The 27,042-nt window shown below is 50.5% G+C and overlaps 1 protein-coding gene across 1 annotated transcript in view; it reads left to right on the top strand.

The window, feature by feature from the left end:
* The first annotated feature begins 4,128 nt into the window (after positions 1–4,128).
* The window catches only part of ZNF385D (zinc finger protein 385D), a 485,067-nt gene continuing 462,153 nt past the window's right edge, over positions 4,129–27,042 (top strand). The window contains exon 1 of the mRNA XM_085630469.1: positions 4,129–4,820. Coding sequence (XP_085486595.1) covers positions 4,778–4,820 — 43 coding nt within the window. The 5' untranslated portion in view covers positions 4,129–4,777. The remainder of the gene's footprint in view (positions 4,821–27,042) is intronic.

The raw sequence follows: 27,042 nt of genomic DNA, 5'->3' as shown, positions 1-27,042 counted from the left end.
ACAGTAGAGAAGGTGTTGGAGTTAAATCCAACCCCTTAAACCTCCTGCAACAAGCCATTTGCGTTGTAACGGCATGCGTTGTAACGCATGCGTTGTTGCTGCTGTTTCCCTTCTGTAATCACTCCTTCCCAAACAGTTGATACTGCCACTGCGTTCTGTTATTATTGCTGCTAGGGGTGGGTGGAACTTGCAGATTTTAACTCTGCAGAATTCTGCGGAGTTACATAAACATAAACACTCTGCGAGATTCCGGCGGAGTTTCACTGGGAAAAATGCCGCCATGCGACGAATGGCAGAATTTCCCAGAACTCCATGTTACAAGAAATGGTGCCAATTGCGCAGGCGGAATGAAACATTCCACCCACCCCTACTGCTGCACTCACTGCTATTGCATCCAAGGCTGCTGCTTCTTTTACTACTGCTGCTAGTACTTGCTGATGCTCATCTTATCCTGAGCTTTTTGGATACTGCTTCTGACAGCACTGTTTATTCTACTTCTGCTGCTTCCAACTCTGTTGCTGCTAGCGATGCCTCAACCTATGCTACCAATGCTATTGCCACTATAGCTGCTGCCACCGCTGCTCCTGAGACGGCTGCTGCCATTGCAGATCATACAGTGGTTGAAACCACTGCTGCTGCCACCTTCGCTGCTGTTACTGCTGCTGCCATTGCTGCTGCCACTCCAGCTGCTACTACTACTGCTGCTGCCACTGCTGCTTACACCACTGCTTCTGCTGAGACTGCTGCTGCCACCAGAGATCATACTGTGGCTGAAAAGCACTGCTGCTGTCACCACTGCTGTGACACCTGCTGCTACTACTGATACTTCTATCAGTGCTGCTGCCTGGTGCTGCCACCACAGCTCATGTGGTGATTGTAACCACTGCTGCTAATGGCACTGCCGCTGCCACCACAGCTACTACTACCACTGGTGCTGCCACCACAGCTGCTACTACCACTGCTGCTGCCACCACGGCTTCTGCTACCACTGCTGCTGCCACCACGGCTACTACTACCCCTGCTGCTATCACTGCTGCTACTGCCACCCCAGCTGCTACTACTGCTGCTGCCACCCCAGCTACCACTACCACTGCTGCTGCCACCACAGCTGCTACTACTGATGCTGCCACCCCAGCTACCACTACCACTGCTGCTGCCACCACAGCTGCTACTACCCCTGCTGCTGAGACCACAGCTGCTATTACCACTGCTGCTACTACTGATACTTCTACCATTGCTGCTGCCACCAAAGCTGCTGCGACCACTGCTGCTGCCACCACAGCTGCTAGTACCACTGCTGCTGCCGCCACGGCTACTACTACCACTGCTCCTGCCACCATGGCTGCTACTACCACTGCAGCTGCCACCACTGCTGCTACTACCACTGCTGCTGCCACCACAGCTACTACTACCACTGCTGCTGCCAAAAGTGCTGCTACTACCACTGCTGCTGCCAACACGGCTGCTACTATCACGGCTGCTACTACCACTGCTGCTGCCACCACGGCTGCTATTACCACTGCTGCTGCCACCACAGCTGCCACTACCACTGCTGCTGCCACCACGGCTGCCACTACCACTGCTGCTGCCACCACTGCTACCACTACCATTGCTGCTGCCACCACGGCTGCTACTACCCCTGCTGCTGTCACCACGGGTGCTACTACCACTGCTGCTGCCACCACGGCTGCTACTACCACTGCTGCTGCCACCACGGCTACTATTACCACTGCTGCTGCCACCACAGCTAATACTACCACTGCTGCTGCCACCACGGCAACTACTTCCCCTGCTGCTGATACCAGAGCTGCTGCCTCCACAGCTGCTGCTACCACTGCTGCTGCCACCACGGCTACTACTACCCCTGCTGCTGACACCACAGATACTACTACCACTACTGCTGCTGCCACTGTGGCCACTGCTTCTACTACCGCTGCTGCTACCACTGCTGCTTCCACTGATACTTCTAGCAGCGCTTGCGCCGTCTGCTGCCACCACAGCTCAAGATGAGGGTTTTAACCACTGCTGCTCCCACCACTGCTGCTGCCACTGCTGCTACTGCTGCTGCTGCTACCACTGCTGCTTCCACTGATACTTCTAGCAGCGCTTGCGCCGTCTGCTGCCACCACAGCTCAAGATGAGGGTTTTAACCACTGCTGCTCCCACCACTGCTGCTGCCACTGCTGCTACTGCTGCTGCTGCTACCACTGCTGCCTCTACTACTGATACTTCATCCCCTGCTGCCACCTGCTGCTGTCACCACAGCTCACACTGTGGTTGTAACCACTGCTAATGCGACCAGCGCTGCTGCAGTGCTTGCTTCTTTCACTGCTTCTCCGTTTGCCACCACGGCTGCTACTACCACTGTAGCTGGCACCACAGCTACTACCACTGCTGCTGCCACCACGGCTACTACTACCTTTGCAGCTGCCACCACTGCTGCTCCTACCACTGCTGCTGCCACTGCTGCCACTACTACTGATACTTCATTCCGTGCTGCCACCTGCTGCTGCCACCACGGCTCACACTGTGGTTGTAACAACTGCTAATGCGACCAGCGCTGCTGCAGTGCTTGCTTCTTTCACCGCTTCTCCATCTGCCACTGCTGGTCTTACAAAGGCTGCTTCGACTGCTACTGTTTCTACTACTATTGCTGTTACTGTCGTCGTGTGTGCTACTTCTACCACTGCTCTGAGACGACTACATTTGAAACTACTGCTTAAACTACCCCCACTAATTCTGCAACTATAGACGCTTCCACCAGTGAGCACAACTGCTACGCCTGCTGATACCCCCACTGCTGCTGACTCAACACTGCTGATACCCCCACTACTGCTGACTCAACACTGCTGATACCCCCAATGCTGCTGACTCAACACTGCTGACAACCCCACTGCTGCTGACTCAACACTGCTGATACCCCCACTGCTGCTGACTCAACACTGCTGATACCCCCACTGCTGCTGACTCAGCACTGATGATACCCCCACTGCTGCTGACTCAACACTGCTGATACCCCCACTGCTGCTGACTCAACACTACTGATACCCCCACTACTGCTGACTTAATACTGCAGATACCGCCACTGCTGCTGACTCAACACTGCTGATACACCCACTGCTGCTGACTTAATACTGCAAATACCCCCACTGCTGCTGACTCAACACTGCTGACACCCCCACTGCTGCTGACTTAATACTGCAGATATCCCCACTGCTGCTGACTCAACACTGCTGACAACCCCACTGCTGCTGACTCAACGCTACTCATACCTCTACTGCTGCTGACTCAATACTGCTCATACCCCCACTGCTGCTGACTCAACACTGCTGATACCCCCACTGCTGCTGACTCAACACTGCTGACAACCCCACTGCAGCTGACTCAACACTGCTGATACCCCCACTGCTGCTGACTCAACACTGCTGATAGCCCACTGCTGCTGACTCAACACTGCTGATACCCCCACTGCTGCTGACTCAACACTGCTGATACCCCTTCTGCTGCTGATTCAACACTGCTGATACCCCCACTGCTGCTGACTCAACACTGCTGATACCCCCGCTGCTGCTGACTTAACACCATTCACAACTCCACTGCTGCTGACTCAACACTGCTGATGCCCCCACTGCTGCTGACTCAACACTACTTCCCCCCCCCCCCCCCAACGCTGCTGACCCAACATTTCTACATCTACAGCTCTACCTCTGATGCCTCGGCTGAACCGCGACAGCTGCTGACCCCAACCACACCACCGCTGCTCACACTGCCTCAGCAGGAGCCACAGCTTCTGAGACCACTGTCCCTGCTGCTAGTGCTGCAGTAACTGCTGATACCCCACTGCTCCTGACTCAACACTGCTGCATCCACAGCTCTACCTCGCATAAACCAGAAGTGCGGGCCCCAGCTGCACCACAGCTGCTCACACTGCCACAGCAGGAGCCCGGCTCCTGAGACCACTGCCTCTGCTCCTGCCGCTGCAGTGGCTGCCACTGCGAGGAGCAGCGCTGGTTCAGCCCCGCCGTAACCGCTGCCGCCGGAGGGAGGCTCCTCGCTGCGAGTACTCTCTCCCGGGCCCCCACTGATGTCACAGGCCCAGGCAAGGACATGACAAGGCGGAGTCAGATTACTGTGAGAATGGGCTGTGCGAGCAGGCGGGGGAGAGAGCGCTAACCACGGAGGACCGCGGGAGGCGCAGGCACTGCGCGCTGGAAGAGGCAGGAGGCAGACACTGCGCGCTGGAGCAGGGCGGGAGGCGCAGACACTGCCTGCGCTGGAGTAGGACAGGAGGCAGACACTGCCTGCGCGTGCGGAGTGTAGGAGGGTGCAGACACTGCCTGTGCTGGAGGAGGGCGGGAGGCAGTCACTGCGCGCTGGAGCAGAGCAGGAGGCGCAGACACTGCCTGTGCTGGAGGACGGCGCAAAGGCTGCTGGCATGGGAGTAGAGCGCAGACACTGACAGCACCGGAGGAGGCAGAATACACTGGCTGCACTGGAGTAGTGTAGGTGAGACTTGGACACTACCTACTCAGAAAGAGGGCAGGAGATATTCTGACACTGCCTGCGCTGGAGGAGCGAGCAGACGCTGCCTGCACTGGAGTAGTGTAGGGGGGACCCAGACACTGCCTACGCAGGAGGAGGGCAGGAGGGGCTCAGATACTGCCTGCGCCGGAGGAGGGCAGGGGGCGCAAACACTGGGACCACCACTTCACCCTAGGGATGGGGCCAGTCACTACGGAATGAGACCCCCGCACTCAGCCCTGCGCCGGGGGGGCTGATGCTGGACCGCAGCCCGAGGATGAAAAACATCATGTATTTCGGTAAGTCTCACCCGGCTCCGGCGAGGGGCGGGGGGGGGGGGGGGAGAGGCAGATCCCTGATTCTGAATGAGTACCAAGGATCTCTCCAGGACGGGGACCCTGTGGTGAGGGAGTGTTGGGGGTGCGGTGGAATTCAGTAAACTGATATTTGTGGGGTATGCCAGAACGTGCACCAGTTTCTGGAGCAATATTTCTACTCATTTGCGTTCATTTGGCGCCCTCTACCATAGGTGTGCAGTTTCCAAGCACTATAAATATTAATAGAAAACTTACGATAACTCATGCTATCGACCTCGGAAGAATGAAAGGCTGACTGGGCTCACTGCTTGGAACCTGCAGGCGCTGTACCGATCTCGCAGCCGTGTGAACTCACTGAGCCACCTTGCATGTTTAAATGCCCACATATGTGCCATCTCCCAGTGGTACCTTGTTTCCAAATGTCCGCGTTGCTGCTGCGTTTCCCCTCTCATTCACAACCCAAGATTTCCACCTCAGTGGGGCACATATTTCCACCTCTGTGAGGCACAGCGCCCTCGATGTGCATGGGGCTGCCGTGGTTCTATCTGCTGCATTGGAGGCGATGGTGCTGGTGTGCCCCGGCTAACCCGCAGCTTCTGAGCCCTTTCGGTGCAAAACCCGTCGTGCTAAACTGACCCAGAGCCCTGTCAGAGTGAGAACTGCCCCGGGGCCCTCTCTGTGTGAGCACCGCTCGTGCTGAGCTGCCCCGGAGCCGTGTCGGTGTGAGCACCGCTCGTGCTGAGCTGCCCGGAGCCCTGTCGGTGTGAGCACCGGAGCCCTGTTGGTGTGAGCACCGCTCGTGCTGAGCTGCCCCGGAGCCCTGTGGGTGTGAGTCCCCCCCTCCTCCCCCGCCCGCGCAACTGAACTGCCCCGGAGCCCTGTGAGTGTGAGCCACCGCGCTGCTAAACTGCCCCGGAGCCCTGTGGGTGTGAGCCCCCGCGCTGCTAAACTGCACCGGAGCCCTGTGGGTGTGAGCCCCCGCGCTGCTGAACTGCCCCGGAGCCCTGTGAGTGTGAGCCACCGCGCTGCTAAACTGCCCCGGAGCCCTGTGGGTGTGAGCCCCCGCGCTGCTGTACTGCCCTGGAGCCCTGTGGGTGTGAGCCCCCGCGCTGCTGAACTGCACCGGAGCCCTGTGGATATGAGCCCCCGCGCTGCTGTACTGCACCGGAGCCCTGTGGGTGTGAGCCCCCGCGCTGCTGAACTGCACCGGAGCCCTGTGGATATGAGCCCCCGCGCTGCTGTACTGCCCTGGAGCCCTGTGGGTGTGAGCCCCCGCGCTGCTGAACTGCACCGGAGCCCTGTGGGTGTGAGCCCCCGCGCTGCTAAACTGCACCGGAGCCCTGTGGGTGCGGAAATCCTTCGTGCTCAATTGCCTGGGAGCCCTGTGGGTGTGAGCACACATTGTGCTAAGTGCCCCCTCCCCCAGTACATGCATACCATTATGCTCTTGCACCATGAAGTTCGATGCCTGGATGCTCCTGGTCCGTGTACGTGTCACCACCGTATGGTGCAGTTAGAATTTAACGTCATAACGTGCTACACAGCACCAATAAACACGTGTCCCCCCTGGCACCGGTATGCGCATGTTCTAGGCGTGCAGCACCCGCATGCCACTGCACCCTACTGCATAGCGCCCGCACATGCCTGTACGGGGCAGTTTAGTACGAGATGGAACATTGCCCAGCAGCACCTGCATGCGCCTGAACCCACTGAGCAGTATCAGAATGGCATGGTACCAACATGCGCAGCAGCGCTGTCAGGGACATCTTAAGGATTCTGGGGGCACTGGTCCAAACGTATTTTGGGGGTCCCCGTTCGGAACAGCTTTGAGTTTATGATCCAGACTCATCTTTTTCGTGGCCTCGTTCGCGGGGTCACCGACACCGCGCAGGCACCCCGGTCTAAATTGTAAATGTGGGCACATCGAACAGGAACAGCGAGGTGTGTTGCCAGTAGTGTAACACAGCAGCAGCTCACCAACATTACTGCAAATAACCCGTGCCACCCACCAGCATTTCTCATACGTGAGGTCCTGTTTAGAACTAAATGGAACTCTTCTATGGTTGCTGCATGGTGTTGAAAAACAAACATTTGTCTGCTAAATGTCTGCAACAGACTCTCACACATCATTCGTGTTCAAATAAAAAATGAATGGAAAATGGTATTCAGCACAAGTTATGTTTAAGAATCATTCAAGGTCATCGCGGTACAGGCCTGTGTGTGAAACAGAGCTGGTCTTTCTGGTGACCCTTGAGAGGCTGGGGCCCTGAGCTAGAGTCCTCACTCACTGCCCATGCCTTGAAAGGCCTCTTAGCGGTATATGTCTGTATCCTTCTTAAGCTGCACCGGCGTGTACGTGCACCGTTGTGTCCAGCACCAGCTGAGCTCGTGCTGTGCGGGAAAGCATCCTCCTGGACGCGCGGCATGGCGTGTGCCTCAAAGCTCATGGTGTACAGCACTACAGTGAACGTTTAGTGTCGTGTGTGACGTCACACGAGGATATACTGTGTTATAGCGTCAGCGGGCCCCTGTACTCTGCTGCGCAGCATCGGTGGACGCTTCTACCCTACCGCTCAGCACCAGCATGAGCTTCTCTCATGCTAAGCAGCGCAGTATGTGCCTGCGCTGAGCTTACACCAGGCTACATAGTGCCATTAATTACAACACACTTGGCGTCATCACCATGTACTCACAGCTACTTACACAGCGCCTATTTGCACTTTCACTATGTAGTGTGACGCTAATATGAGCCTGTTTGCCATACAGCACCAGTATGCACATGTACTACACTTCATAGTAAGAGCGTGAGTGTATACGATCCCAGGCAGCATCCGTCCACACTATGCCATGCCGGCAGCACCATTCTGCACTGTACCAGGCCCTGGAGCACCAGTTTTATATAGCGCAAACTAGACACGAGACATCGGGTATCAGAGCGCTTTACAGGAGCACCAGTTTCGTTACAGAAGGAAACATTCATGTTTGGTGGGCACGAGGAGATTAAGTGATTTGCCCAGAATCGTTGCCGAGACTCGAACCCGGTTCCCCAGCTTCGACGTGGACCACTCTAGCTCCCAGCTTCGAGGTCGACCGCTCTAGCTCTAGCCCTAAGGCTACATCCTCGCCCCCCCCCCCCCCCAAACAAAAAACTATACCATGCCCTGTAGCACCAGTCTGCACTATACCATGATGGGCAGCACCAGTCCGCACTATACGATGCCCTGCAGCACCAGTCTGCACTATACCATGATGGAGAGCACCAGTCCGCACTATACGATGCCCTGCAGCACCAGTCTGCACTATACCATCCCAGGCAGCACGAGTCCACACTATGCCATGCCCGCAGCACCAGTCTGCACTATACCATGATGGGCAGCACCAGTCCGCACTATACGATGCCCTGCAGAACCAGTCTGCACTATACCATGATGGGCAGCACCAGTCCGCACTATACCATGGCCTGCAGCACCAGTCCACACTATACCATAATGGGCAGTACCAGCTTGCACTATACCATGCCAGGCAGCACCAGTCTGCCCTACACCATGCCCTGCAGCACCAGTCTACACTATACCATGCCCTGCAGCACCAGTCTACACTATACCATGCCCTGCAGCACCAGTCCACACTACACCATGATGGGCAGCACCAGTCCACACTATACCATGATGGGCAGCACCAGGCCACACTATACCATGATGGGCAGCACCAGGCCGCACTATACCATGCCATGCAGCACCAGGCCACACTATACCATGCCCTGTAGCACCAGGCCGCACTATACCATGCCATGCAGCACCAGGCCACACTATACCATGCCCTGCAGCACCAGGCCGCACTATACCATGCCCTGCAGCACCAGTCCGCACTATACCATGATGGATAGCACCAGTCCGAACTATACCATGGCCTGCAGCACCAGTGCGCACTATACCATAATGGGCAGCTAGTGACACAGAATATATATATATATTCTGTGTCGCTAGCGCTCAACCCACCGAGCTGTCTTTCTTTCTTGGCCTCGGTCTCCTGGCGCGAAATGCAGTGGAAAGGGTGTAATATGAAAATGGCAGCGCAGTCTCCGAATGCCTTCTGCCTTAGCCCAGCTGTGCCCCTCCCCTCAGATGCATAGTAGAACATGGCTTATATAGCGCTTAAGCGTGATGGCGCCCAGGTACTTTTTTGACGATCTGTATTGCTTCTAGAGGCTGTAATGGGGGTTCCATACGGTTCACTGCCTTACACTTACCCATGTATCCTCTCATCAGGTCAGGATATGGTGTGACCTTAGTGTCACCATTCGCTGGAGCGCACAGCTTTCTGTGAGCGCGTCAATGTTCTTACGGGGAAGAGGGTACAGACTTACCACTGGAAAGTTAATGACCCCACATTTCCAACCCAGAGGGTGTTACCCCAGTCTTAGAGAGATCGGTCTAGGCAGGCGGTGGGCAGAGCCATGCGACAGGGCGATGTGCCTAGGAGCACACATGTTGCAAAAGGAGTCCGGCGCGTGCGTGCAGATATGGCTGGGACTCGGAAAGCTTTCCGTGCGCGACGCTCGAAAGGGCATAGACCTGTTGGTCAGACTATTATAATGTGAGAGGGAAATTCTGCACAGGGCAACAAGAGCAAAACATTTGCTCCATTAAATAATCACCTGATAATTATATTTTGCACTAATGGTCGAGTGCAATCGAGGGTGCAAAAGAGTCTGTTCTGAGGTGCAGCGCAATGCACGTAATCGAGTGAAAGCACATTACTCGATACATCTGGGTCGCAGGGACGCCATGTGGCCACGAGTCCCCTTACCTGCACCTCGTTACGAACGAGGCAGCTTGGAGGACAGGCAAGCGTCAGTAACCCTTATTTAAAAAAACCTATGTGGTCGTTGTGGGGTTTGCTCGTATGTGTGGCGCAAGACACTTGGGTATCTTTGCGCACAGCCATTTTCAACAAAAAGAGCCCTGATTGGGTGCTTCCCTGTGACCCATTCATTAACCCCCCCCACACACACACACACACACAGATACCACCACCTTGTCATGCTCACACAAACTTTGTACTGCAAGTTGCGTACGAGGTGGTTTCTGACGCTGAGCACAATAAACGCTTTTGCGCATGAGCCCGTTGCGCTTCTCGTGAGCGCATCTCTGGTTGTGGACACCAGAATCGTTTGCCATTGGGCCGCAGCGCCTCGAGGGAGGGAAAGGATTAGAGGGTAGATTACCCTGGCGTCGGCCATGGACAAGTTCACCGCCAGGTGGCACTAGGGTACAAGTGTCACACAGCCAACTTTGGCTGTTTCTACCCGACACCTCTTTGCCGTCGGTGGCATGCGGTTGTGTTTTAGCACAAAGCAAATGGGTCTCAAAAATTCCCAACCTAAATAATGTGGTTGGCAGGGCCAGATTGGCCTATAGGGCAACCCGGGGGTGCCAGAAGGGCTGGTCTGACAGCGCAGTATGTGTGCCGTTTTTTGCTGTTTGTGGTCCCGTTTTAGGGTCAGATGGGCGGGTTTTGCTGTTACCACACACATTGCCTGCCGCAAGCACACATGCAGACATTCTCTCTTACTTTGCAAAGCACCTAAGTTACCTGTCTTTATAGGTTTAAAACTGCCCCAATTCGAGCACCTGGGCAACTATTGGTCACTTTTTTTAGTTAAGCTATGTGATTCACTAACAGGGAGGCATGTGTATTTTGGTGCCCCTGTCTTTTGTCCCAATCCGACCTTGTTCATGGGTGCGAATCTGGGGCCGGGCAAGGGCGTCGCCCATGACACGAGGCCCCTTTGCCATCTGTGCCGTCTCCGGGTCCAACCAGCGTTGGGTCCTGCTGCCAAGACCGTGGTACCATCTCCCGAGCAGGGCAGCCTTTGCCTCTGGGGATGCGGGGGGGGGGGGGGGGGGAGCTGGTCGAGAATATGCCAATGTCCTTTATGTCGCCTGTACGGAAGTCTTGCAGATTCATAAACCACACGCAGTCTTAAAAGGTCTCACTGTATCGACTTCAGAAGGATGACAGACAAATCTAGTCAAGGGTTATACAAAGCTAATTCCACTGTGCACAGATCTCCTCAGCAGGAGCGCGAACCTGCAGAGCTGTCTAGTCAGCTAGAAGACGTTGCAGCCCCCGTTCCCTTCCATTTCGAATGAGGAAGAGAAGGGGTGTCTGTAAGGATAAGCAACGGTGCCAGGCTAGAGGAGGGTGGTGGGGGAGGGGGGTGGGGGAGAGGGGCAGGCACTGGATGGCATCACAGCGCTCTCCTTGATACTGACTGTGACCTCAGAAGATAACCCTCCCTCTTCCCACCTCCTGCACTAACAGCTCTGCATCAAAGGCTCCGGTGGGGGTCTGTAGGAGGGGGGGGGGGGGGGTGATTGAGAGATGCCTGCCAGCGCCTGTCTTTAAACAAATATAAATGGCATTTTTCAACAGTAATAATATCCCGGGTATCTCAGCGCCCGCGAATCGGAAGTAACAATTACCAACCTCACCTGTTCTCATTTCATTGACCTGAGAAGGATGAAAGGCAGAGTCTGCTTTGCACCATTCAGGTTCTAATAACGCCTGAGGGGCCTGGGAGCTCATAGCGCCTACCAACACTTTGTTTTGTATTTTCAGTGTGCTTTGTTCCACGGGCTTACCTAGAGCATATAAGGATAAGTCTTTCGGTCCAGAATACGGCTAGTTGTGAGCCCCCCTCCGCACACCCACCCACACACGCAAATATACATACATATACAATACCTCCGTAAACATGCAAGTCGGTTCCGATGCCAGGAACATTTTCATTTTTAACAGACAGGCTCAGTTTCAGAGTTAGTTCTGTGAAGCCATTAGTATAGACGCGCGGCCTAGTGCTTTCAAGTTCATGGCGCTATAAATTCTAGTTGTTCTCGATTACTATTTCTCCAAACCAATCACAAATACTATCTCAGAATCGGAAGGCTGCGACTCGGGGTGTGCTGAGAGCCAAACCGATAACTTGCAGGTTGTACAAGATCACAGCAGCAGGGGCGTAGCCCACCACGCTAACTTGAAGGTTGTACAAGATCACAGCAGCAGGAGATTAGCCCACCACGCTATTTTACACAAGCGGAGGTTTATTTACAGTCCACTGCCCCCACTCCCACACTGTTTTTTTTCAGCTGCACTTTTCTCAGGTCCAAGTTCTAAACTACAACCGTGATGATAATTGGGGAGGCGATGTGGTCCGTCGGCTGCGCTGCCGACTTGGGTGCTGGAAACCAGAGTTCGAGCCCGGGGGTCGCGTCCACATCCTGTGATTCTGGGCAAATCACTTAATCTCCCCGTGCCTGAATGTAAATACGGTGTTCATGTAAAGCGCTCCAATACGTTCGGGTCGAGTTTGTGCTATATAAATATGCAAAAAAAAACCCACATCTGTTTCCGATGCAATCCTCTAAGGCCCTCCCCTCTTGCGGGAGGAAACAGGGCGAAATGCCATTTTTCACACCCTGTATTAGACGAAATATAGCCCTAATGATGCGCAATTCTCACTCTCTAGAAGCAATAATCGTAGTCTGTGTATTCCGTCTCAAATGTTGCACATTGTAATGCACAGGTGGGCTTTATAGCAAATTAATGGGTTCACCATCTGCACCCGATTCTTTCTGCATAGTAGTGAGGACCTGGCCCCGAGGCCAGCATTTGCCAACGCGCTACTTGCCCCAGCCTGTGCCCACCTACGGTCAGTTTACATTTTGTTGGCACACAGCACACGGAACTGTACACCCCTGGGGATGCATGGTATCCTGGTGTACCCACGACGAAAGGCAATTTGCACACGTGGGCATAACAGGTGCCATTGCACGTGGACACATGCAGCCGACACGGGAGTTTAGGCCTGGCACACGATGAAAAGCTGAGCGTCCCAAGAGGTATAGTTTGTGCCCTGTTTTGAATGTTAATAGAATACACATATTTTCAGCACAGCCCCTGAAGGATTCTATGCTAAAAACAGCTTTTAAATCAATCAGTGGTCTTCAAACTGGCAGCATTAGGTAGTCTAGAGTGGGCCTGGGCGAAAATTTCGTTCCGTTCGCAGAAATTGCGATAATTTGACATTTTCGCGTTCCGAGGAGAGCGCGAAAATGTCAAAAATTCCGGTTTCCGCAGCTTGGCGATAATTTGTTTCTTGCTCGCGCTGTAAAATAATACATTCTCGCGTGCGCGCGATCGCCTTACCTGAATCCCTGCGTTCGCCGACAAGTTTTCTTGATCCGGTCGCGTTCTCCATAAGATGTTGTATTGTATTTAGCCATTTGCGCTGTCTCGCGACAGTTCGCGCCCTCAGTGACGTCATGCGTCGCGCGATCACGTCTTTCTTCTTGCGATCATGCACCGCGAAACAACTCAAAACAAGATGGCCGCGCCCGCAAGCAACCACTTGGGTAAGTTGGCGACCCGCAACCATGCAGAAAATCTCGCGAACATGCTTGAAAAAAACTTCCGCATCTTCGCGATATTTCCGCTTGTTTGCGATAATTTTAAACATTTTCGCGATAATTTGCAAAAGTTAATTTCGCAAATTCCGCCCACCCCTAGTCTAGAGTCCACGCCGTCCTCTCGTAAACCATCTCGAACCTTCCTCTCCTGTCGGGCATAGCGCTTAGACCTCATCCTTGCAATGTGCAGCGCTCTGTTGCCGCACAAGTTGGGCGCTAGAGATATGAGAACATATTTTTACAAGAGCGTGGGGACGGACAGTCCCGCCAAAGAACACTGAGAGTCAATCAGGGTGAACTTTGACCCCAAATAAAAAGAGGTTTCTGGCACAACTCAGAACATCTGTGTAATATTTTCGTCTCTCAGTGGGGGTCAGGGTGACATATGTCATTCCTTCTTCACGTGTCCACACTACACAGCCTGAACTCAGGGGTGGGAGTGACCGAGAAGCGTTTGTTCTTCGTAACATTGCTCTAATATCTAAGCCAAGGAGACATATCAGTGAGCTGACCAACAAAAGGAAGTGTATGTATGTGTATGCATGTGTGTGTATGTGTGCGTGTGTGTGTATGTATGTGTGCGTGGGTGTGCATGCATGTGTACGTGTGTGAATGTGCGTGTGCATCTTTCTCTGTAGATCAAAGGTTTCAATCTCTGCAGGGCCCCTCTGCCTTTAATCCTTCGTTTGGTGTCATCCTGCCTCTGACACGTCATTGCAGTACCCGCTGCTTGTGTGTGGCTCACGTCCCTACCACCGACCCTAGAGACTGAGGACCCACAGCAGCAGTCAATGTTGTGATGCCAGGAAGTCTGTCTGCCCGCACAGTCCCAGCATGGCACCCTGGGGGCCAGTGACACTCCTTCAGCGACACTGGCTGCAAGTATAGGCAAGAGTCTAATTTAAAGAAGTGACAATTCCACTCTCAGCCTTTTATAAGACCGGCCCAAGTTACCTTCTTAACTGGACGACCCCCCACCTCTCCAAAAGAGCCCTCAGCTCCCAGTCCGCCCATTTACTACCCATTCCATTCACGAATAGAAAGAATAGAGCGGGTCTGCTGCTCGGCGATGGCAGCTAACTCTGGAAGGAGCTTCCCTTCCCCCACAGATGCATTCCGGATCAAACATGATTCCACAAACATTTGAAAAGCGCCTGTTTCAGGGATTAGATGCCTCCTACCCTCTCTTCTGGCTCTGCCTAGTGCCGGGACACACTCGTAGTATCCAGGCACTCTACAAATCCTTCCATTTATTCATTCATTCAATCATTGGGGCGCTACAGAAACGGTTATTACTGAGGTATGTACTCCAGGGTGGGAGGCACTAGCTGCTTTCAGCTCACTGAGGGTGTGGACTGGCCTTATGTTACAGGCCACTGCCCAGCTTCAGATGTCTTAAGGCCCCCTGTCTCCCTGGGTGGGGGGGGGGGGGGGCTGCTAGAGCCCGCTCCCTTCTGCAGAGTCGTGCCCCGATCACCTTGAATGATTCATATAGTTTTAAGTACGAATTTCCTTTAATTTATTTTTCATGTGGATGGTGTATGGGGGTCTATTACAGTCATTTTGCAGAGAAATATTTTTCTTTTCAACGCCATGGCACATCGATTCTTTTCTTTTAGATGAAAACAGGACCTCACATATGAGAAAGGCTGGGGGGGGGGCACAGAAGTTTTGCAATATTAGTGCGCTGATTATATATTATAAAATTGGAAACACATCACTATCCCTGAATATTAGATGTAAACACATTTAAAGAGTTTGGACCAGAGTTCCTTTGCACGGTCAGTGACCTGGTCGAGGGGGGCATAGAAGAGATGAAATTGGATCATAAATTCAAAGCTGTTCCTATCAGGGGCCCCCAAAATAATTTGACCCAGGGTCCCCGAAATCCTCAGGATGTCCCTGTTTGCAAGAAAATAATAACTTTTGCAGAACTTTTACATGTGAGTGGAATTTGATGTACCGCTGCCTCATAAAAGTGGAGTCACTCGTGTAAAAGCTGTGCAAAGGACTTGTGAACAAAATACCCACCAATGACCGGTGGAAAGTGCGTTACAAATTCTTGCAAAGTTTTCGTAACAGTGTAACCTGCCGCTCCTTTCCGTCGTGTTAAGAAGTCACTGGCGAGGAAAAGCGATGCAAGGTGTGAGTTCACATGCCATGCAAAGTGCTTGTGAGCTGTCAGCACAACACACGGTCACAGTATTTGCGAGAAAAAGATATTCAGTTTCACTAGCATTAACCTGAGTGGAAAGTTATTGTCGAGCATAAAAGGACAGGGGACCCAGAAACTCCGCAAACCAGAAACAGGCGAAGAATCCAGAACTGCACAAGCCTTTGCTCGCGCAGTAAAATCTTTGCACACCCCTAGATTGAACATCCCAGTGTTCGCTGCTTTGGGGTCTGTATTGTAACCTTTGCACAAGTAAAGAAGTGACTGGGAGGGGTAGAGAGAGAGAGAGATTGGTGCTGGGGTTGGAATGTGTAAGTCTCAGCTGATCTTTGAAAGCCCAGACCCTAGCTTGCATTATGGCTTAATTAAAACGATTTCAACTTCGTTTTTTCAACTTCCAAAGCTTTCTAAAAACTACACAAAATTCACCAAGTTAAAAATAGTGACTGGGAAAATGAAGGGAAAATCAGGGTTCGGTGAGAAATATACAGACCGAGCTTAGGCAAAGCCACCAGGTTTGACGCTCACATTCGAAGACAGACACAAACAATAGTCTGAAGTGCAAAACAGTTAAAAAAAGATTATTATTTGTGCACAGTGCGTGGATTGCATAAACAATGAATATGTGATGATATAGTTTACTTTTAGGAGGTTAAACAGTCCTTTATTAATTCCACTGTAAACAAAAGGTAGAGGCGTAACAAAAGCCCCCGTAGGCCCTGTGGTGCCCCCCCCCTGCACTATGCACAGGCCCTGACCTGAGAGCTCCTGACTGGGTCTGGAGCATGGGGGTCTCCCTCCATATACGTTTCAGGGCTCTCCTCAAGTTTCGTTATGCCAGTGGCAAAAGAATACAGCCAAACAGCCAATAGATGAAAAGTAGCATAAAAATACTTTTGTGGGTTAACCCAAAAGTGAATGACAGTGTCTCAAGCCAATGACTGAAGGGTCCTAAGCCAAAGAAGCCAATGGCACTGCTTAATTTGAGCTGAGTGGTTTCCGGTGCTCGGCACCCCCACTTTATTGTGAACACCTGCAGTTATGACAGCCTGCCACATGGCGGCGCTGTTTGTGTAACTTTGTCATGAGCACAACCATATTTGTTTCATAATTCAATATACATTCAAACTGACTAATACCTGCCATCAAAAGCTATAAGAATAGCTCGACATCAGGTATCAGTAAAAATGCCCCCTGCACTTTTGTGGCTTTTAGTTTTAAAATGTTAACATTTTTTATCTGGTTTTAATCATTCTTGTTTTTACCTGGTGCAAAGATATTGAACAAAATCAAATGCTCCTTTGGCTATATTTTGTAATTTGCCATCAATGAATTTTCAAGAATTGTCATAACAATGCTATATTTGTATAGGAATTTTTACTTTTTATGGCCTTTTATGACCGAAATAAAGCTTGTTGAAATGGAAAACGGAAATGGTAATTTTTTATGTATATTAAAAGTCTGAATTGTGATGGTTAGTAGTTATGTTGGTACTGTCATTGGCTGTGCGGGCGGAAGCGATGGGTGTCGAAAGCTGCAGGTTCTTCTGACTGAGGTCCCCGGCACTGATTTTATTTTTTACAAATTAAGCACTGGAATGGTGAAGCTGGCACAATCAAAGCCACTTGGTCTAAAATACAATATTTCTGCCATTGCAGGAGCCAGTGCTTTACACCTCAAACCTAAAAACAACTTTGATGTGCAGGAATTTCTTAATATATTTTCAGAAAAAAATGTCCTTGTCGGCTAGAAAACTGCAAGCCTCAAACATAGTTGGTTCATATACATTAAGGGGCTTATTTACAAGCCTCTGGCTCCACTTCTGCGTAACTTTTCCCATGTTAAAAGTGACGCAAAAGTGGCGCAAGGGGCTTGTAAATCTGCCCCTAAATGTGCATCGTCAAAAACTGCACCTGTACTCCCCGCCCTAGAGCAGTGGGATTTGCACCAAGCAGGCCAACTAAGGTAACCCCTCTTCACAGCTTGATGGGTGGAGGAAGGCAGGCTACATACAACCACCTCACCTCCACTCCTGGCCCTGGCTGCAAACACAGGGCTACATACTGAGCCATGTGCAGACACCTGGTTACACAGAGATCACAATTACGATTTGTGTCACTGTCGCTCATTTCTCCTAATAGATTTCACAGGACCAAAGCTGACGAAATTCATATGGGAAGAAAGGCCGAGAGAAAAGTCAAACCTCCTGGAATTTGGTGTGTTAAATGCTGATTCCTTACCTCATGCCTCTTATAAATAAGAAACAGGCAGAATAAGAGGTCAATGCAGCATTGTGATTGGTCTGGCCCAACGTTACGGCACTCAGCCGCTGACTGGGAGCCTGGGCATGTTCTCCATGCAGGCTATAATGCCTGCATGGAGAACATGCAAAGTGTGCAAGACTGGCCGGCCCGAGAGGGAACGTAGAAGGGTGCTACCACTCCTCCTCTTCTCCCTCCCCCTCATGAAAAGCTGCCAGAAGTAGGACAAAATAAAATGATAATAAAGTTAGTTATTACCATTTTATTTCCCTTTATTTCACTGCAAAAAAGCAGCGGGGCGACGCTACTCCGCCTTAGCGGAGCAACCGGCACTGACAGCAGGGTGTCCTTGGCTGGGGCTCGTTTCTGGGAAGAGACGGGGCTCTGCAGAACGCTGCATCAGGCACCACCGTACACCTCTTTACTCCCACCAGGCTGCTTCGCAAGTCAGAATTGGCCTGGACTGTCTAAACATAGGCTACCTCTGACGTCACAGAGAAAGCCACTAGCAGCCCCGTTTATCCACAGCGCTGCTGAGTCAATGCTGAGTCACCCAAGGGAAATGAAGCATCAAACTGATTCTTTAACCAGAGCCACTGGAATTAGGTGGGTTCAGAGACCTAAATTATGCGGTAGTTATTGACTATTGACTAAAGTGGCACTTTACAAATCTGGAATTACTATATTCCATATCCAGGAAAAACAAAGTATATGGCATTCTGCAGGAGCCCATTACGCAGAAGTACTTTCTCAGGATCTTGTTATTTTTATCAGCATTGATAACAAGCATTTGCAATGCAACAGGTCTCGCATTTGCGAGAGTTTGAGCTATTAGCAATGTAAATGGCAATGCCTTTTATTTATGTGTTTTGAAAACCTGCAAGCCGTGGATAAACATGCACTTTGTTCCTATAGATGTTGCTTATGAGAAGCAAGGCTGGCAGTACGGCTTCTGATAAGCAAGGCTAGCCTTGCTTCTCATAAGCAAGGACTATAAGTGAAAAGTGCGTGTTTCTGTAGAGCCAAAAATAAAGACAGGAGTGGAAGATACCGTAGCAGCGACAGGCACAAAACAATGTATTAATGCATTCATTCTATCAAGTTAACCTTCCCTGCATTTCCAGTCGCGGTCAGAACTGCAAGAAACACCATGAAGAGACTTTCCGCTTTTAGAACTTCACAATAGATCGTAAGGTAGCAGTGCATCTAACGGCTGTTTGAAGCATTCCAGCGAGGGTTGCTTAGAGGATAGAGTGGAGTCGGAGCGCACATTCCCTACAATAAGTGCAGTCTCCCAGTGGATTTGGGGTGGCTTCTGGTAAATCAAGCTAGTATCCTGGGAGAGGAGTAACCCCACTCTTGGAAATTCTAGGAAGCTCTTTATGTATAGAGAGCAGGTTAAAGGCAGCGTTAGTCGCATTAAAGTGGTACGGTTTGGGGACAAATATAGATCAAAAATAGTATATATATGCATTGCAGTTTGCTTTTTTCTCAAAACTTACTGTATTAGCTTTTTTTCCCCACAAAGTGTTGCCACACACCCAGACAGCCGGACAATGCAGCACAAACTCACATTTTTCACTCAAGCCACAAAAACAGCGCAGAGCCTCAGTTTGCTTTTTGGGTAGCTAGAGAGATGAGCATCAAATGAGCTGACAGAAACATTGAAACCAGCGGGCGAGCCGCGCATAACAAATGAAATGTGGGCCGCCATTTTTGAACATCGAGGGTTGTGACCTGGGAGACCGCGCTGCTGCCATGGTTCACGGTGTGTTGCCAGTGGGCGCACCGCACATACCAAAAGAAATGCGCGGGTGACATTTTTTAACATAAAACGTGCCGCGCTGTTGAAAAAAGTTCAAAGCGCGGATAAAAAAAATAAATAAAATAAAGCGCAAACTGACAGAAAAATTAAAACCAGTGGGCGAGCTACGCATACCAAAAGAAATGCACGGCTGCCATTTTTGAACATCAATCATGCCGTGCTATTGCACTGTTGAAAAGGGGCTGTGGTCTGGGAGACCGTGTGACTATCATGGTTCACTCTGTATTGCCAATGGGCGAGCCGCGCATCCCAAAAGAATTTCGGGACCGACATTTTGGAGCATAAAGCGTGCCACGATATTGAAAAAACTTGAAAGCGTGGTTAACAAAAAACATAAAATAAAGCGCGGCGTGCAGGGCTGTTTTCCCAAAAGTATATTATAGCCTGTGCATTGTTTATGGAACAGCCACCATTGTTAAGGCAAAAGTGATAGGATAAAATATGGGTGTCCTGGTGCTTAAAAAGCAAAGTTTGCAGGACAGCATGTCGCGCCTGCTATAGGAGAAAGTCATTAAAGAAAGTAGTTTTCACAAACTGTAAATAAAACGTTTCAAGTAACAACACATGTAACAGGGGGTGTCCTCATGGGAGGTTACAAGAAGAGAAAAGGCGGAACTAAGGAGGGACTACTAAGCAAGCCTATTGGCCAATGAAAAGCCACCATTTACAAAGGACAGTGACAGGAGCCAATTAAAAAGATGGGTGGAAAGTAAACGGAGCTTCATGCCCATATCCTAAATACAGCAAACACGAGGGGATGATGGACGGAGTGCTGAAACGTTTCAGATGCTCACCCCCAGTCACAGATTTGGGTTGAGTCGATAACCATTCTTTAGCTCACTTTGCCACCCCAGTTTGGACCGAGCCATATGCAAATCAGCCTTGACCCTGTGCCTCATGGGAACAGTCCAACCCAAACTGCCAGGCCAGGTCCTCCCTGGACCAGAAACAAGCATCCTGGGACCGGTTTCGGGGTAACACCCTTCATCAACCAGGCTAGCTTGAATCCAGTGGCAAAGTGAGCAAGGGACCCACGTCTGGGGATATCCTGCCAACTTAGGACAAACAAAGCAAAAAAAAAGGGGATGATGGACGGAGTGCTGAAGCTTTTCAGACAATCACCCCCAGTCACAGATCTGGATTGAGTCCATCACCATTCTTTAGCTCACTTTGCCACCCCAGTGTGGACCCAGCCACATGCAAATCAGTCTTAGCCCTGTGCCTCATGGGAACAGTCCAGCCCGAATTGCCAGGTCAGGTCCTCCCTGGACCGGAAACAAGCATCCTGGGACTGGTTTCTGGGTAACACCCCTCATCAGCCAGGCTAGCTTGAATCTAGTGGCAAAGTGAGCAAGGGACCTATGTGTGGGCATACCCTGCCAACTTAGGGTGAACAAAGCAAAGACATGGGGATGATAGATAGAGTGCTTAAACTTTTCAGACACTCTCCTCCAGTCACAGATCTGGGTTGAATTAATTATCATTCTTTAGCTCACTTTGCCACCCCATCCATCAATTGTGTGTCTTTTGTATATCCTGAATACAGCATGTCACGAAGAGACAGCGCAAGCACTGGCTAGTCGAGGCCTAAAAGGGATCCCAACGCTTTACAATATACAACAATATTTTAAGAAACAAAGAGTACGCACTCCCCAGATCCCATTAAAACAAATGTCATTCACCAACAATGATTTTGTCTGGTAAAGATGTGCAATATCACCATTTTAGTAAGAACAAACCTTCTGAGTAAAATAGCCGGTGTGAAATATTTAAGGGTGCACTAATCTGGAAACAAACCTATTTGTATACACTTCTGGTAATACAAAGTGCACTTCTTTCATTCCGGGAATCAGAGTTATGTTTTACAACTGGTCTTCAGTGTTGGGTTTTGTCTGTGTCCACACTTTACTCCTACAGTAGCACTTCTTTCAGTAAGTATATAGGGGTGTGCGAAAATCGCTTAAATTGCTTTTGCATAGTCACATGAATTTTCGAAAAATACCACAAGATCACTAGTAATTACATGAAATGCAAATCCAGCATTTACCAATATATTTTAGGGTGAAATGTGTCCTCACATTCATTTTGGATACAAGAACACATTTTGCTCTAAAAACCTAGACCAAAACTGTGCTGTGAACGACTGCCCGTTTGCATTGTTCCTGCACTCCCACACTATAATTTTACAGTCAATGCAGCATACTTATGCAACCTGGCATAATAGTATAATTTTGGGCAATTTTGCATAACAAGCGTAACACGTAATTCCTGACCTTTTGCTGTTATAACACTAATTTCACCTGGGCCTATAAATAAACAGCTCTGTGGAGCTGTTTTGTACAGAACATAAGTATGATGTAAGTGTTATGAGGCACTGAAAGATTCAAGAAACCAGAAATTAAAAGAGAAGTTAAATGTTTTTAAATTTTTCTGTACTTTGCCCTCTTCAAGAAGCTACATTTTTTTAGAACAGCTTCATAAGAAAGAGAACATTGTCATGACAAATGAGGGCATCATAACTAAGGCTCCCTGTTTTCCATTTTTACTGATTTTTACAGATGAATATAGACGCAAAACCATTTATTTTCTTGTCTTGTCTCTATTTATTTTCAAATGTGGGTAAAAACAGAAATTGAGTGCTTTCTGGGTGATTTTAAATACACTTTGCCATGACTGCCAGACCAATACCTGTGTGTATCGATAGGTAAATGGGTTCAAAAAGAAAGGAACTTTAGTAAAGAGGCTTGAACAGCAGTAGATATCCACAAGGCTGATACTGAAATGTGCATATTTTCATAGAAGTGTATTGACTTATCTTCTGCGGGTGTTCATATAATTGAAACCTGGCAGGCATTCAAGCATAACTGCATATTTATTGGTTAAATAAATGTGGAAATATACCAGATTCAGCTTTTTTTTTTCTTTTTTCAGAACCTTTATTCAAAAGAGAAGCAGCACATCACAATACAGTTGTCATTGCGGCAAGTAGGCAATCACAGTTACCTTATCACTTTACACATATAATAGAAATACGAAGGATGTTCGACCTGGAAGGCACAGCGCATGGCTATGGACACCAGGGCGTGGTTTAGGGTAGACTGTTATGGGAGTATGAGGATGGATGTGGCAAAGGGGGCCTGTCGGCAGCGCTGTCGGTGATATCCAATACAGCCCCGACCTGGGAGCTAGGGGCAGGGCTATCTGTGGCAGCTAGGCGCTGCAGGTAAGAGACAAGAGGGCCCCAGATGTCGGGGGTCTGCTGGCAGCCGGCATCAGGTTCCAAAATTCACCCAACAGAGTCTGAAAGTGAGCAGAGTCATCCAGCCAATGTTTGACCTTGGTCGCCGGTCTGTGACCCCAGTGGATAGACACCCTGTGTTTTGCAAGAACCAAGAGCATGAAAGTTAGTTCACAGTTCGGGTCTGACGTGTGTTGACATAGCCTAGAAGGCATATAAGCAGCCGCGGTCGGTAGTAGGAGTAACTGCAGGGCGGTGATGTGGGGAGGGGGATGGGCAGGGTGGGGGTTAGTAAACTATGGATTACGGAGGTTTACAGGTAAGTTAACATATAAATTAATAAAACGAATTTCGTTGCGTGCACTGCAACCCCAAATGCGATGCAGTGCACGCAACAAAATTCGTTTTATTAATGTATATGTTAATTTACCTGTAAACCTCTGTAATCCATAGTTTACTAGTTTCCATGTGTGCTGCAAAATATATAGAAACAGCAAAAACAAGGAGAAATTAATAATTTCTCCTCATTGCGCCTGTTTAAGATCATGTTTTCCTTGGTATTATTTTTGGTGCCGCCCCATATTTACACCCCTTTTGTAAACAGGGGGCAGGGTCAGAAAGCAGTAGGTGTTGCAGTGGAACGCCCTCAGCAACACCCATTGCCCGCCCCTTTGCCGCAGCGGACTGCTGCGGTAAGGAGCATATTTACAAGGTGGTGTTAAGCCACATTAAGTGGCTTACCACCACCTTGTAAACATAGAGCAGGGCATTGCGCCATAGGAACGTCAATAAAAGTGGCGTTTGTGTGCTGCAAAGTCCTTGTAAACATACCCCACTGTTTTTATGGAGGAACGTGGCATTTTTGAGGGTTTAGCTGTGTTCTGGATAAACTACGATAACTCACAGAATGAGGATGGCTTAGGGATGGTGAAGTGGGGTGCCCTGGGATGGAGGTAGACTGGTGAGTCTTGGAAGAAGCTGGGCGAGGGCTTATACTTCCAGTGGATGGACCCACCGAGGCAGGGTGGACTCACACTCAGCTAAAAGACTGCCTACAGAACACACACTGGTTCATAGGCCTTAGGGAACAAAAGGTTGTCCGGTCCTGGCCTCAGTGATTTTGATTTATTAATAGATTGCAAAGGGTGCTATAATGGTGTTTACATTCATGGGGCACAGGATGTAGTGAGGTCATGGCGCGTTCCTGGCCGGATATGACTCGGGATGTACAGATGGGCACAGACTGGTAGTGGGTCATTTCCTGCCTGGAAAGGGGGCTGGCACTGGCAAGGACGGACAAGGGAACAAAGATGAAAGCGCACCATGAAGTGATTGCCCGTCTCCTTTCAAAGGAGTCAATCAGGCCCTCCCTCCTCACAAGCTGCGTTTTAAAGGTCTAGGACTTGCCCATTAGCACTGTTGCTTGCAAGAAACCTGCCCCCACCAACCACACCTAAAAATAGTCATAGGGTGCATGGAAAGCAGTGCTTTAAATGGGCCGGTACTGTCCGGTACTGAGTACCTGGACTTCTTTCATTTAAAAGGAAGAGTACCTGCACTTCTCAGCACTATTGCAGTCTTTGATCGGAGAGTACCGCACTTCTCCAAAGCAAGCAGGTACTGTGGTATTCAATCAATCAATCAGGGAATTGTAAGCACGCTACTCACCCGTGAGGGTCTCAAGGTGCTGAGCGGGAATGGGGGGGGGGGGTCTGCAGATCTGTTTAGCCGAAGACCCAGGTCTTGAGGGTCTTCCTGAAGGTGTTCAGGGAGGGGGCGCGTCTGATGTCTGCCGGTAGCTCGTTCCAGGTCTTGGCTGCAATGTGAGAGTAGGATCTTTCGCCTGCTCTGAGGATGCGTGGGGTTTTGGCCAGTGCGAGGTTGGAAGATCGGAGGTTTCTTTTGGGTACGTGCAAGTTGATTCTGTCATTGAGGTATTTGGGTCCGTTGTTGTGTAGGCATTTGTAGGCGTGAGTGAGGATTTTGAAAGTGACTCTTTTCTCCACTGGGAGCCAGTGGAGACTTCGTAGGTGTTGGCTGATGAGTTCATGTCAGGGGATGCCGAGGACGAGTCTGGCGGCGGTGTTCTGTATTGTCTGGAGTTTGCAGAGTAGGGACTTGTTGATGCCGGCGTGGAGTGCGTTTCCATAGTCCAGTCTGCTGGTGAGGAGTGCTTGGGTGACTGTCTTCCTTCAATCAGGGGGGATCCACTTGAAGGACTTGCGGAGGGTGATGAAGCAGCTGGAGGTGACGGCGTTGACCTGTCGGTTCATGGTGAGTGATGAGTCGAGTACGATGCCGAGGTTCTTGGCGTGGTCTGAGGGGGTAGGTGGCCTTCCGAGGGAGGTCAGCCACCAGGTGCTGTCCCATGCAGAAGGGGTGATACCGAGGACGAGGACTTCTGTCTTCTCAGCGTTGAGCTTCAGGCAGCTGTTGGTCATCCAGACTGTGACGTCTTGCATTCCTTTCTGGAAGTTGATTTTGGCAGTGGTGGGGTCTTTGGTGAGGGAGAGTATGAGCTGGGTGTCGTCGGCATAGGATACGATGTTGCGGCCGTGTTGTCAGACGATGGCTGCAAGGGGGCATGTAAATGTTGAAGAGGGTGGGGCTCCGGGATGAACCCTGTGGGACTCTGCAGGTGATTTTTGTGGGGTCGGAGTGGAAGGGTGGGAGTCTGATCCTTTGGCTTCTTCGGGTGAGGAATGATCGGATCCAGCCCAGGGCTGTTACTTGTATGCCTGCATCGTGTAGTCTGGTGACTAGTGTGCGGTGGGAGACGGTGTTGTAGGCCGCTGATAGGTCGAGTAGGATGAGGGCTGCGGAGTGGCCTTGGTCAAGGAGGGTTCGGATGTCGTCTTTGGCAGCGAGTAGGGCGGTCTCTGTGCTCTGGTTGCTTCGGAATCCGGATTGCGACGGGTCGGGGACAGCATTCTCTTCAATTAATTGTGTCAGTTTCCTGTTGACTGTTTCTCTGCAACTTTGGCTGCAAAGGGAAGGAGCGAGAAAGGCCGATAGTTCTTGAGGTCGGTGGGGTCAGCTGTGGGCTTCTTGAGCAGAGGTTTGACTTCTGCGCACTTCCAGTTGTCTGGGAAGGTGCCTGTTTTGAAGGTGGTTTTGATGGTGCGTTGTAGGTTGGGTGCGATGGCGGCCGCGGCTCTGTGGTAGTTGTGAGGGGGGCAGGGGTCGGTGGGGGCCCCCGAGTGGATGCTTTTCATGGTCGAGGCGGTGTCTTCGGCCGTGATCGGTGTCCAGTTGGAAATGGTGGGCTGGCTGGTGTTTCTGGGAGGCAGGGGCCGTCTGTGGCGCCTGATGAATGATCGAAGAATTTGTTGTAGAGGTTTTTGATCTTGAGGTGGAAATAGGTTCCAAGCTTGTCACAGAGATCTTGGGATGGGTTGATGTCTGTGGCTTTGCTGCATGGGTTGGTGAAATCTTGAATGACACTGAAAAGTTCCTTGGAGTTGGTGGAGTTGGCCAGGATTTTGTTGTGGATGAAGTTCATCTTGGTGGCTCTGATCTGATTGTGATAGTCTGTCATGGCGTCCTTGTAGGTGCTGTGGTGTTCGGATGTCTTGGTGTTTTTCAAGTTCTTTTCCAGGCATCTGCAGGGGCGTCTGGCTTCTTGGAGAGTGGTGGTGAACCAGGCAGCTTTCCTGGGGCGTTGTCTGTCGGGGTTGCCTAGCGGGGTGAGCTCATCTGTGCAGTTGGAGATTCAGGTGTGGCGTTCTCTGGCTGGGTACATCCAGTAATATTGTTTAGGTCTGGGTGGAGAATTTCATTCTGTTTGCAGAATTTTCTGAATTTGGCGACTCCACGTTACTCATGTAACACATAGTTCTGGCAAAATTCCATCAGTTGCCACATGGCAGAATGCTTTCTCGGACAAGGCTCCAGAAATGCGAGCTGGAGAGCGCAAGCGACATTTGGGGTCCCCTAGCAGATTTCTAGTCACTAGGAGAACTTCCGGCAAGATTTTCTAACGCGGGCTGTCACGAGTGGTCATGGTCAGGGGCTGCTTCTTGAGTAGATATTTTACTCGAGTGGCAGCAAAATCAACTCGAATGGCTACATAGTCTTGCACGTGATGACATTTGTGCTGATGTTTCAGCGTGGAATGCCCTACCGGCGCTAAATCACAGCCCGAGCAGTGTGACACGCATATTTCCACCCGTTCGCCGGAATCTCATGGAGTTTTTATACAACTCCTTGGAATTTCACATAGTGAAATTCTGCGAG

Source organism: Triturus cristatus, chromosome 10, assembly GCF_964204655.1.
Source record: "Triturus cristatus chromosome 10, aTriCri1.1, whole genome shotgun sequence".
NCBI classification, from domain to species: domain Eukaryota; kingdom Metazoa; phylum Chordata; class Amphibia; order Caudata; family Salamandridae; genus Triturus; species Triturus cristatus.
The sequence above is the reverse complement of the archived record's forward strand: the minus strand, read 5'-3'. Positions and strand labels throughout refer to the sequence as shown.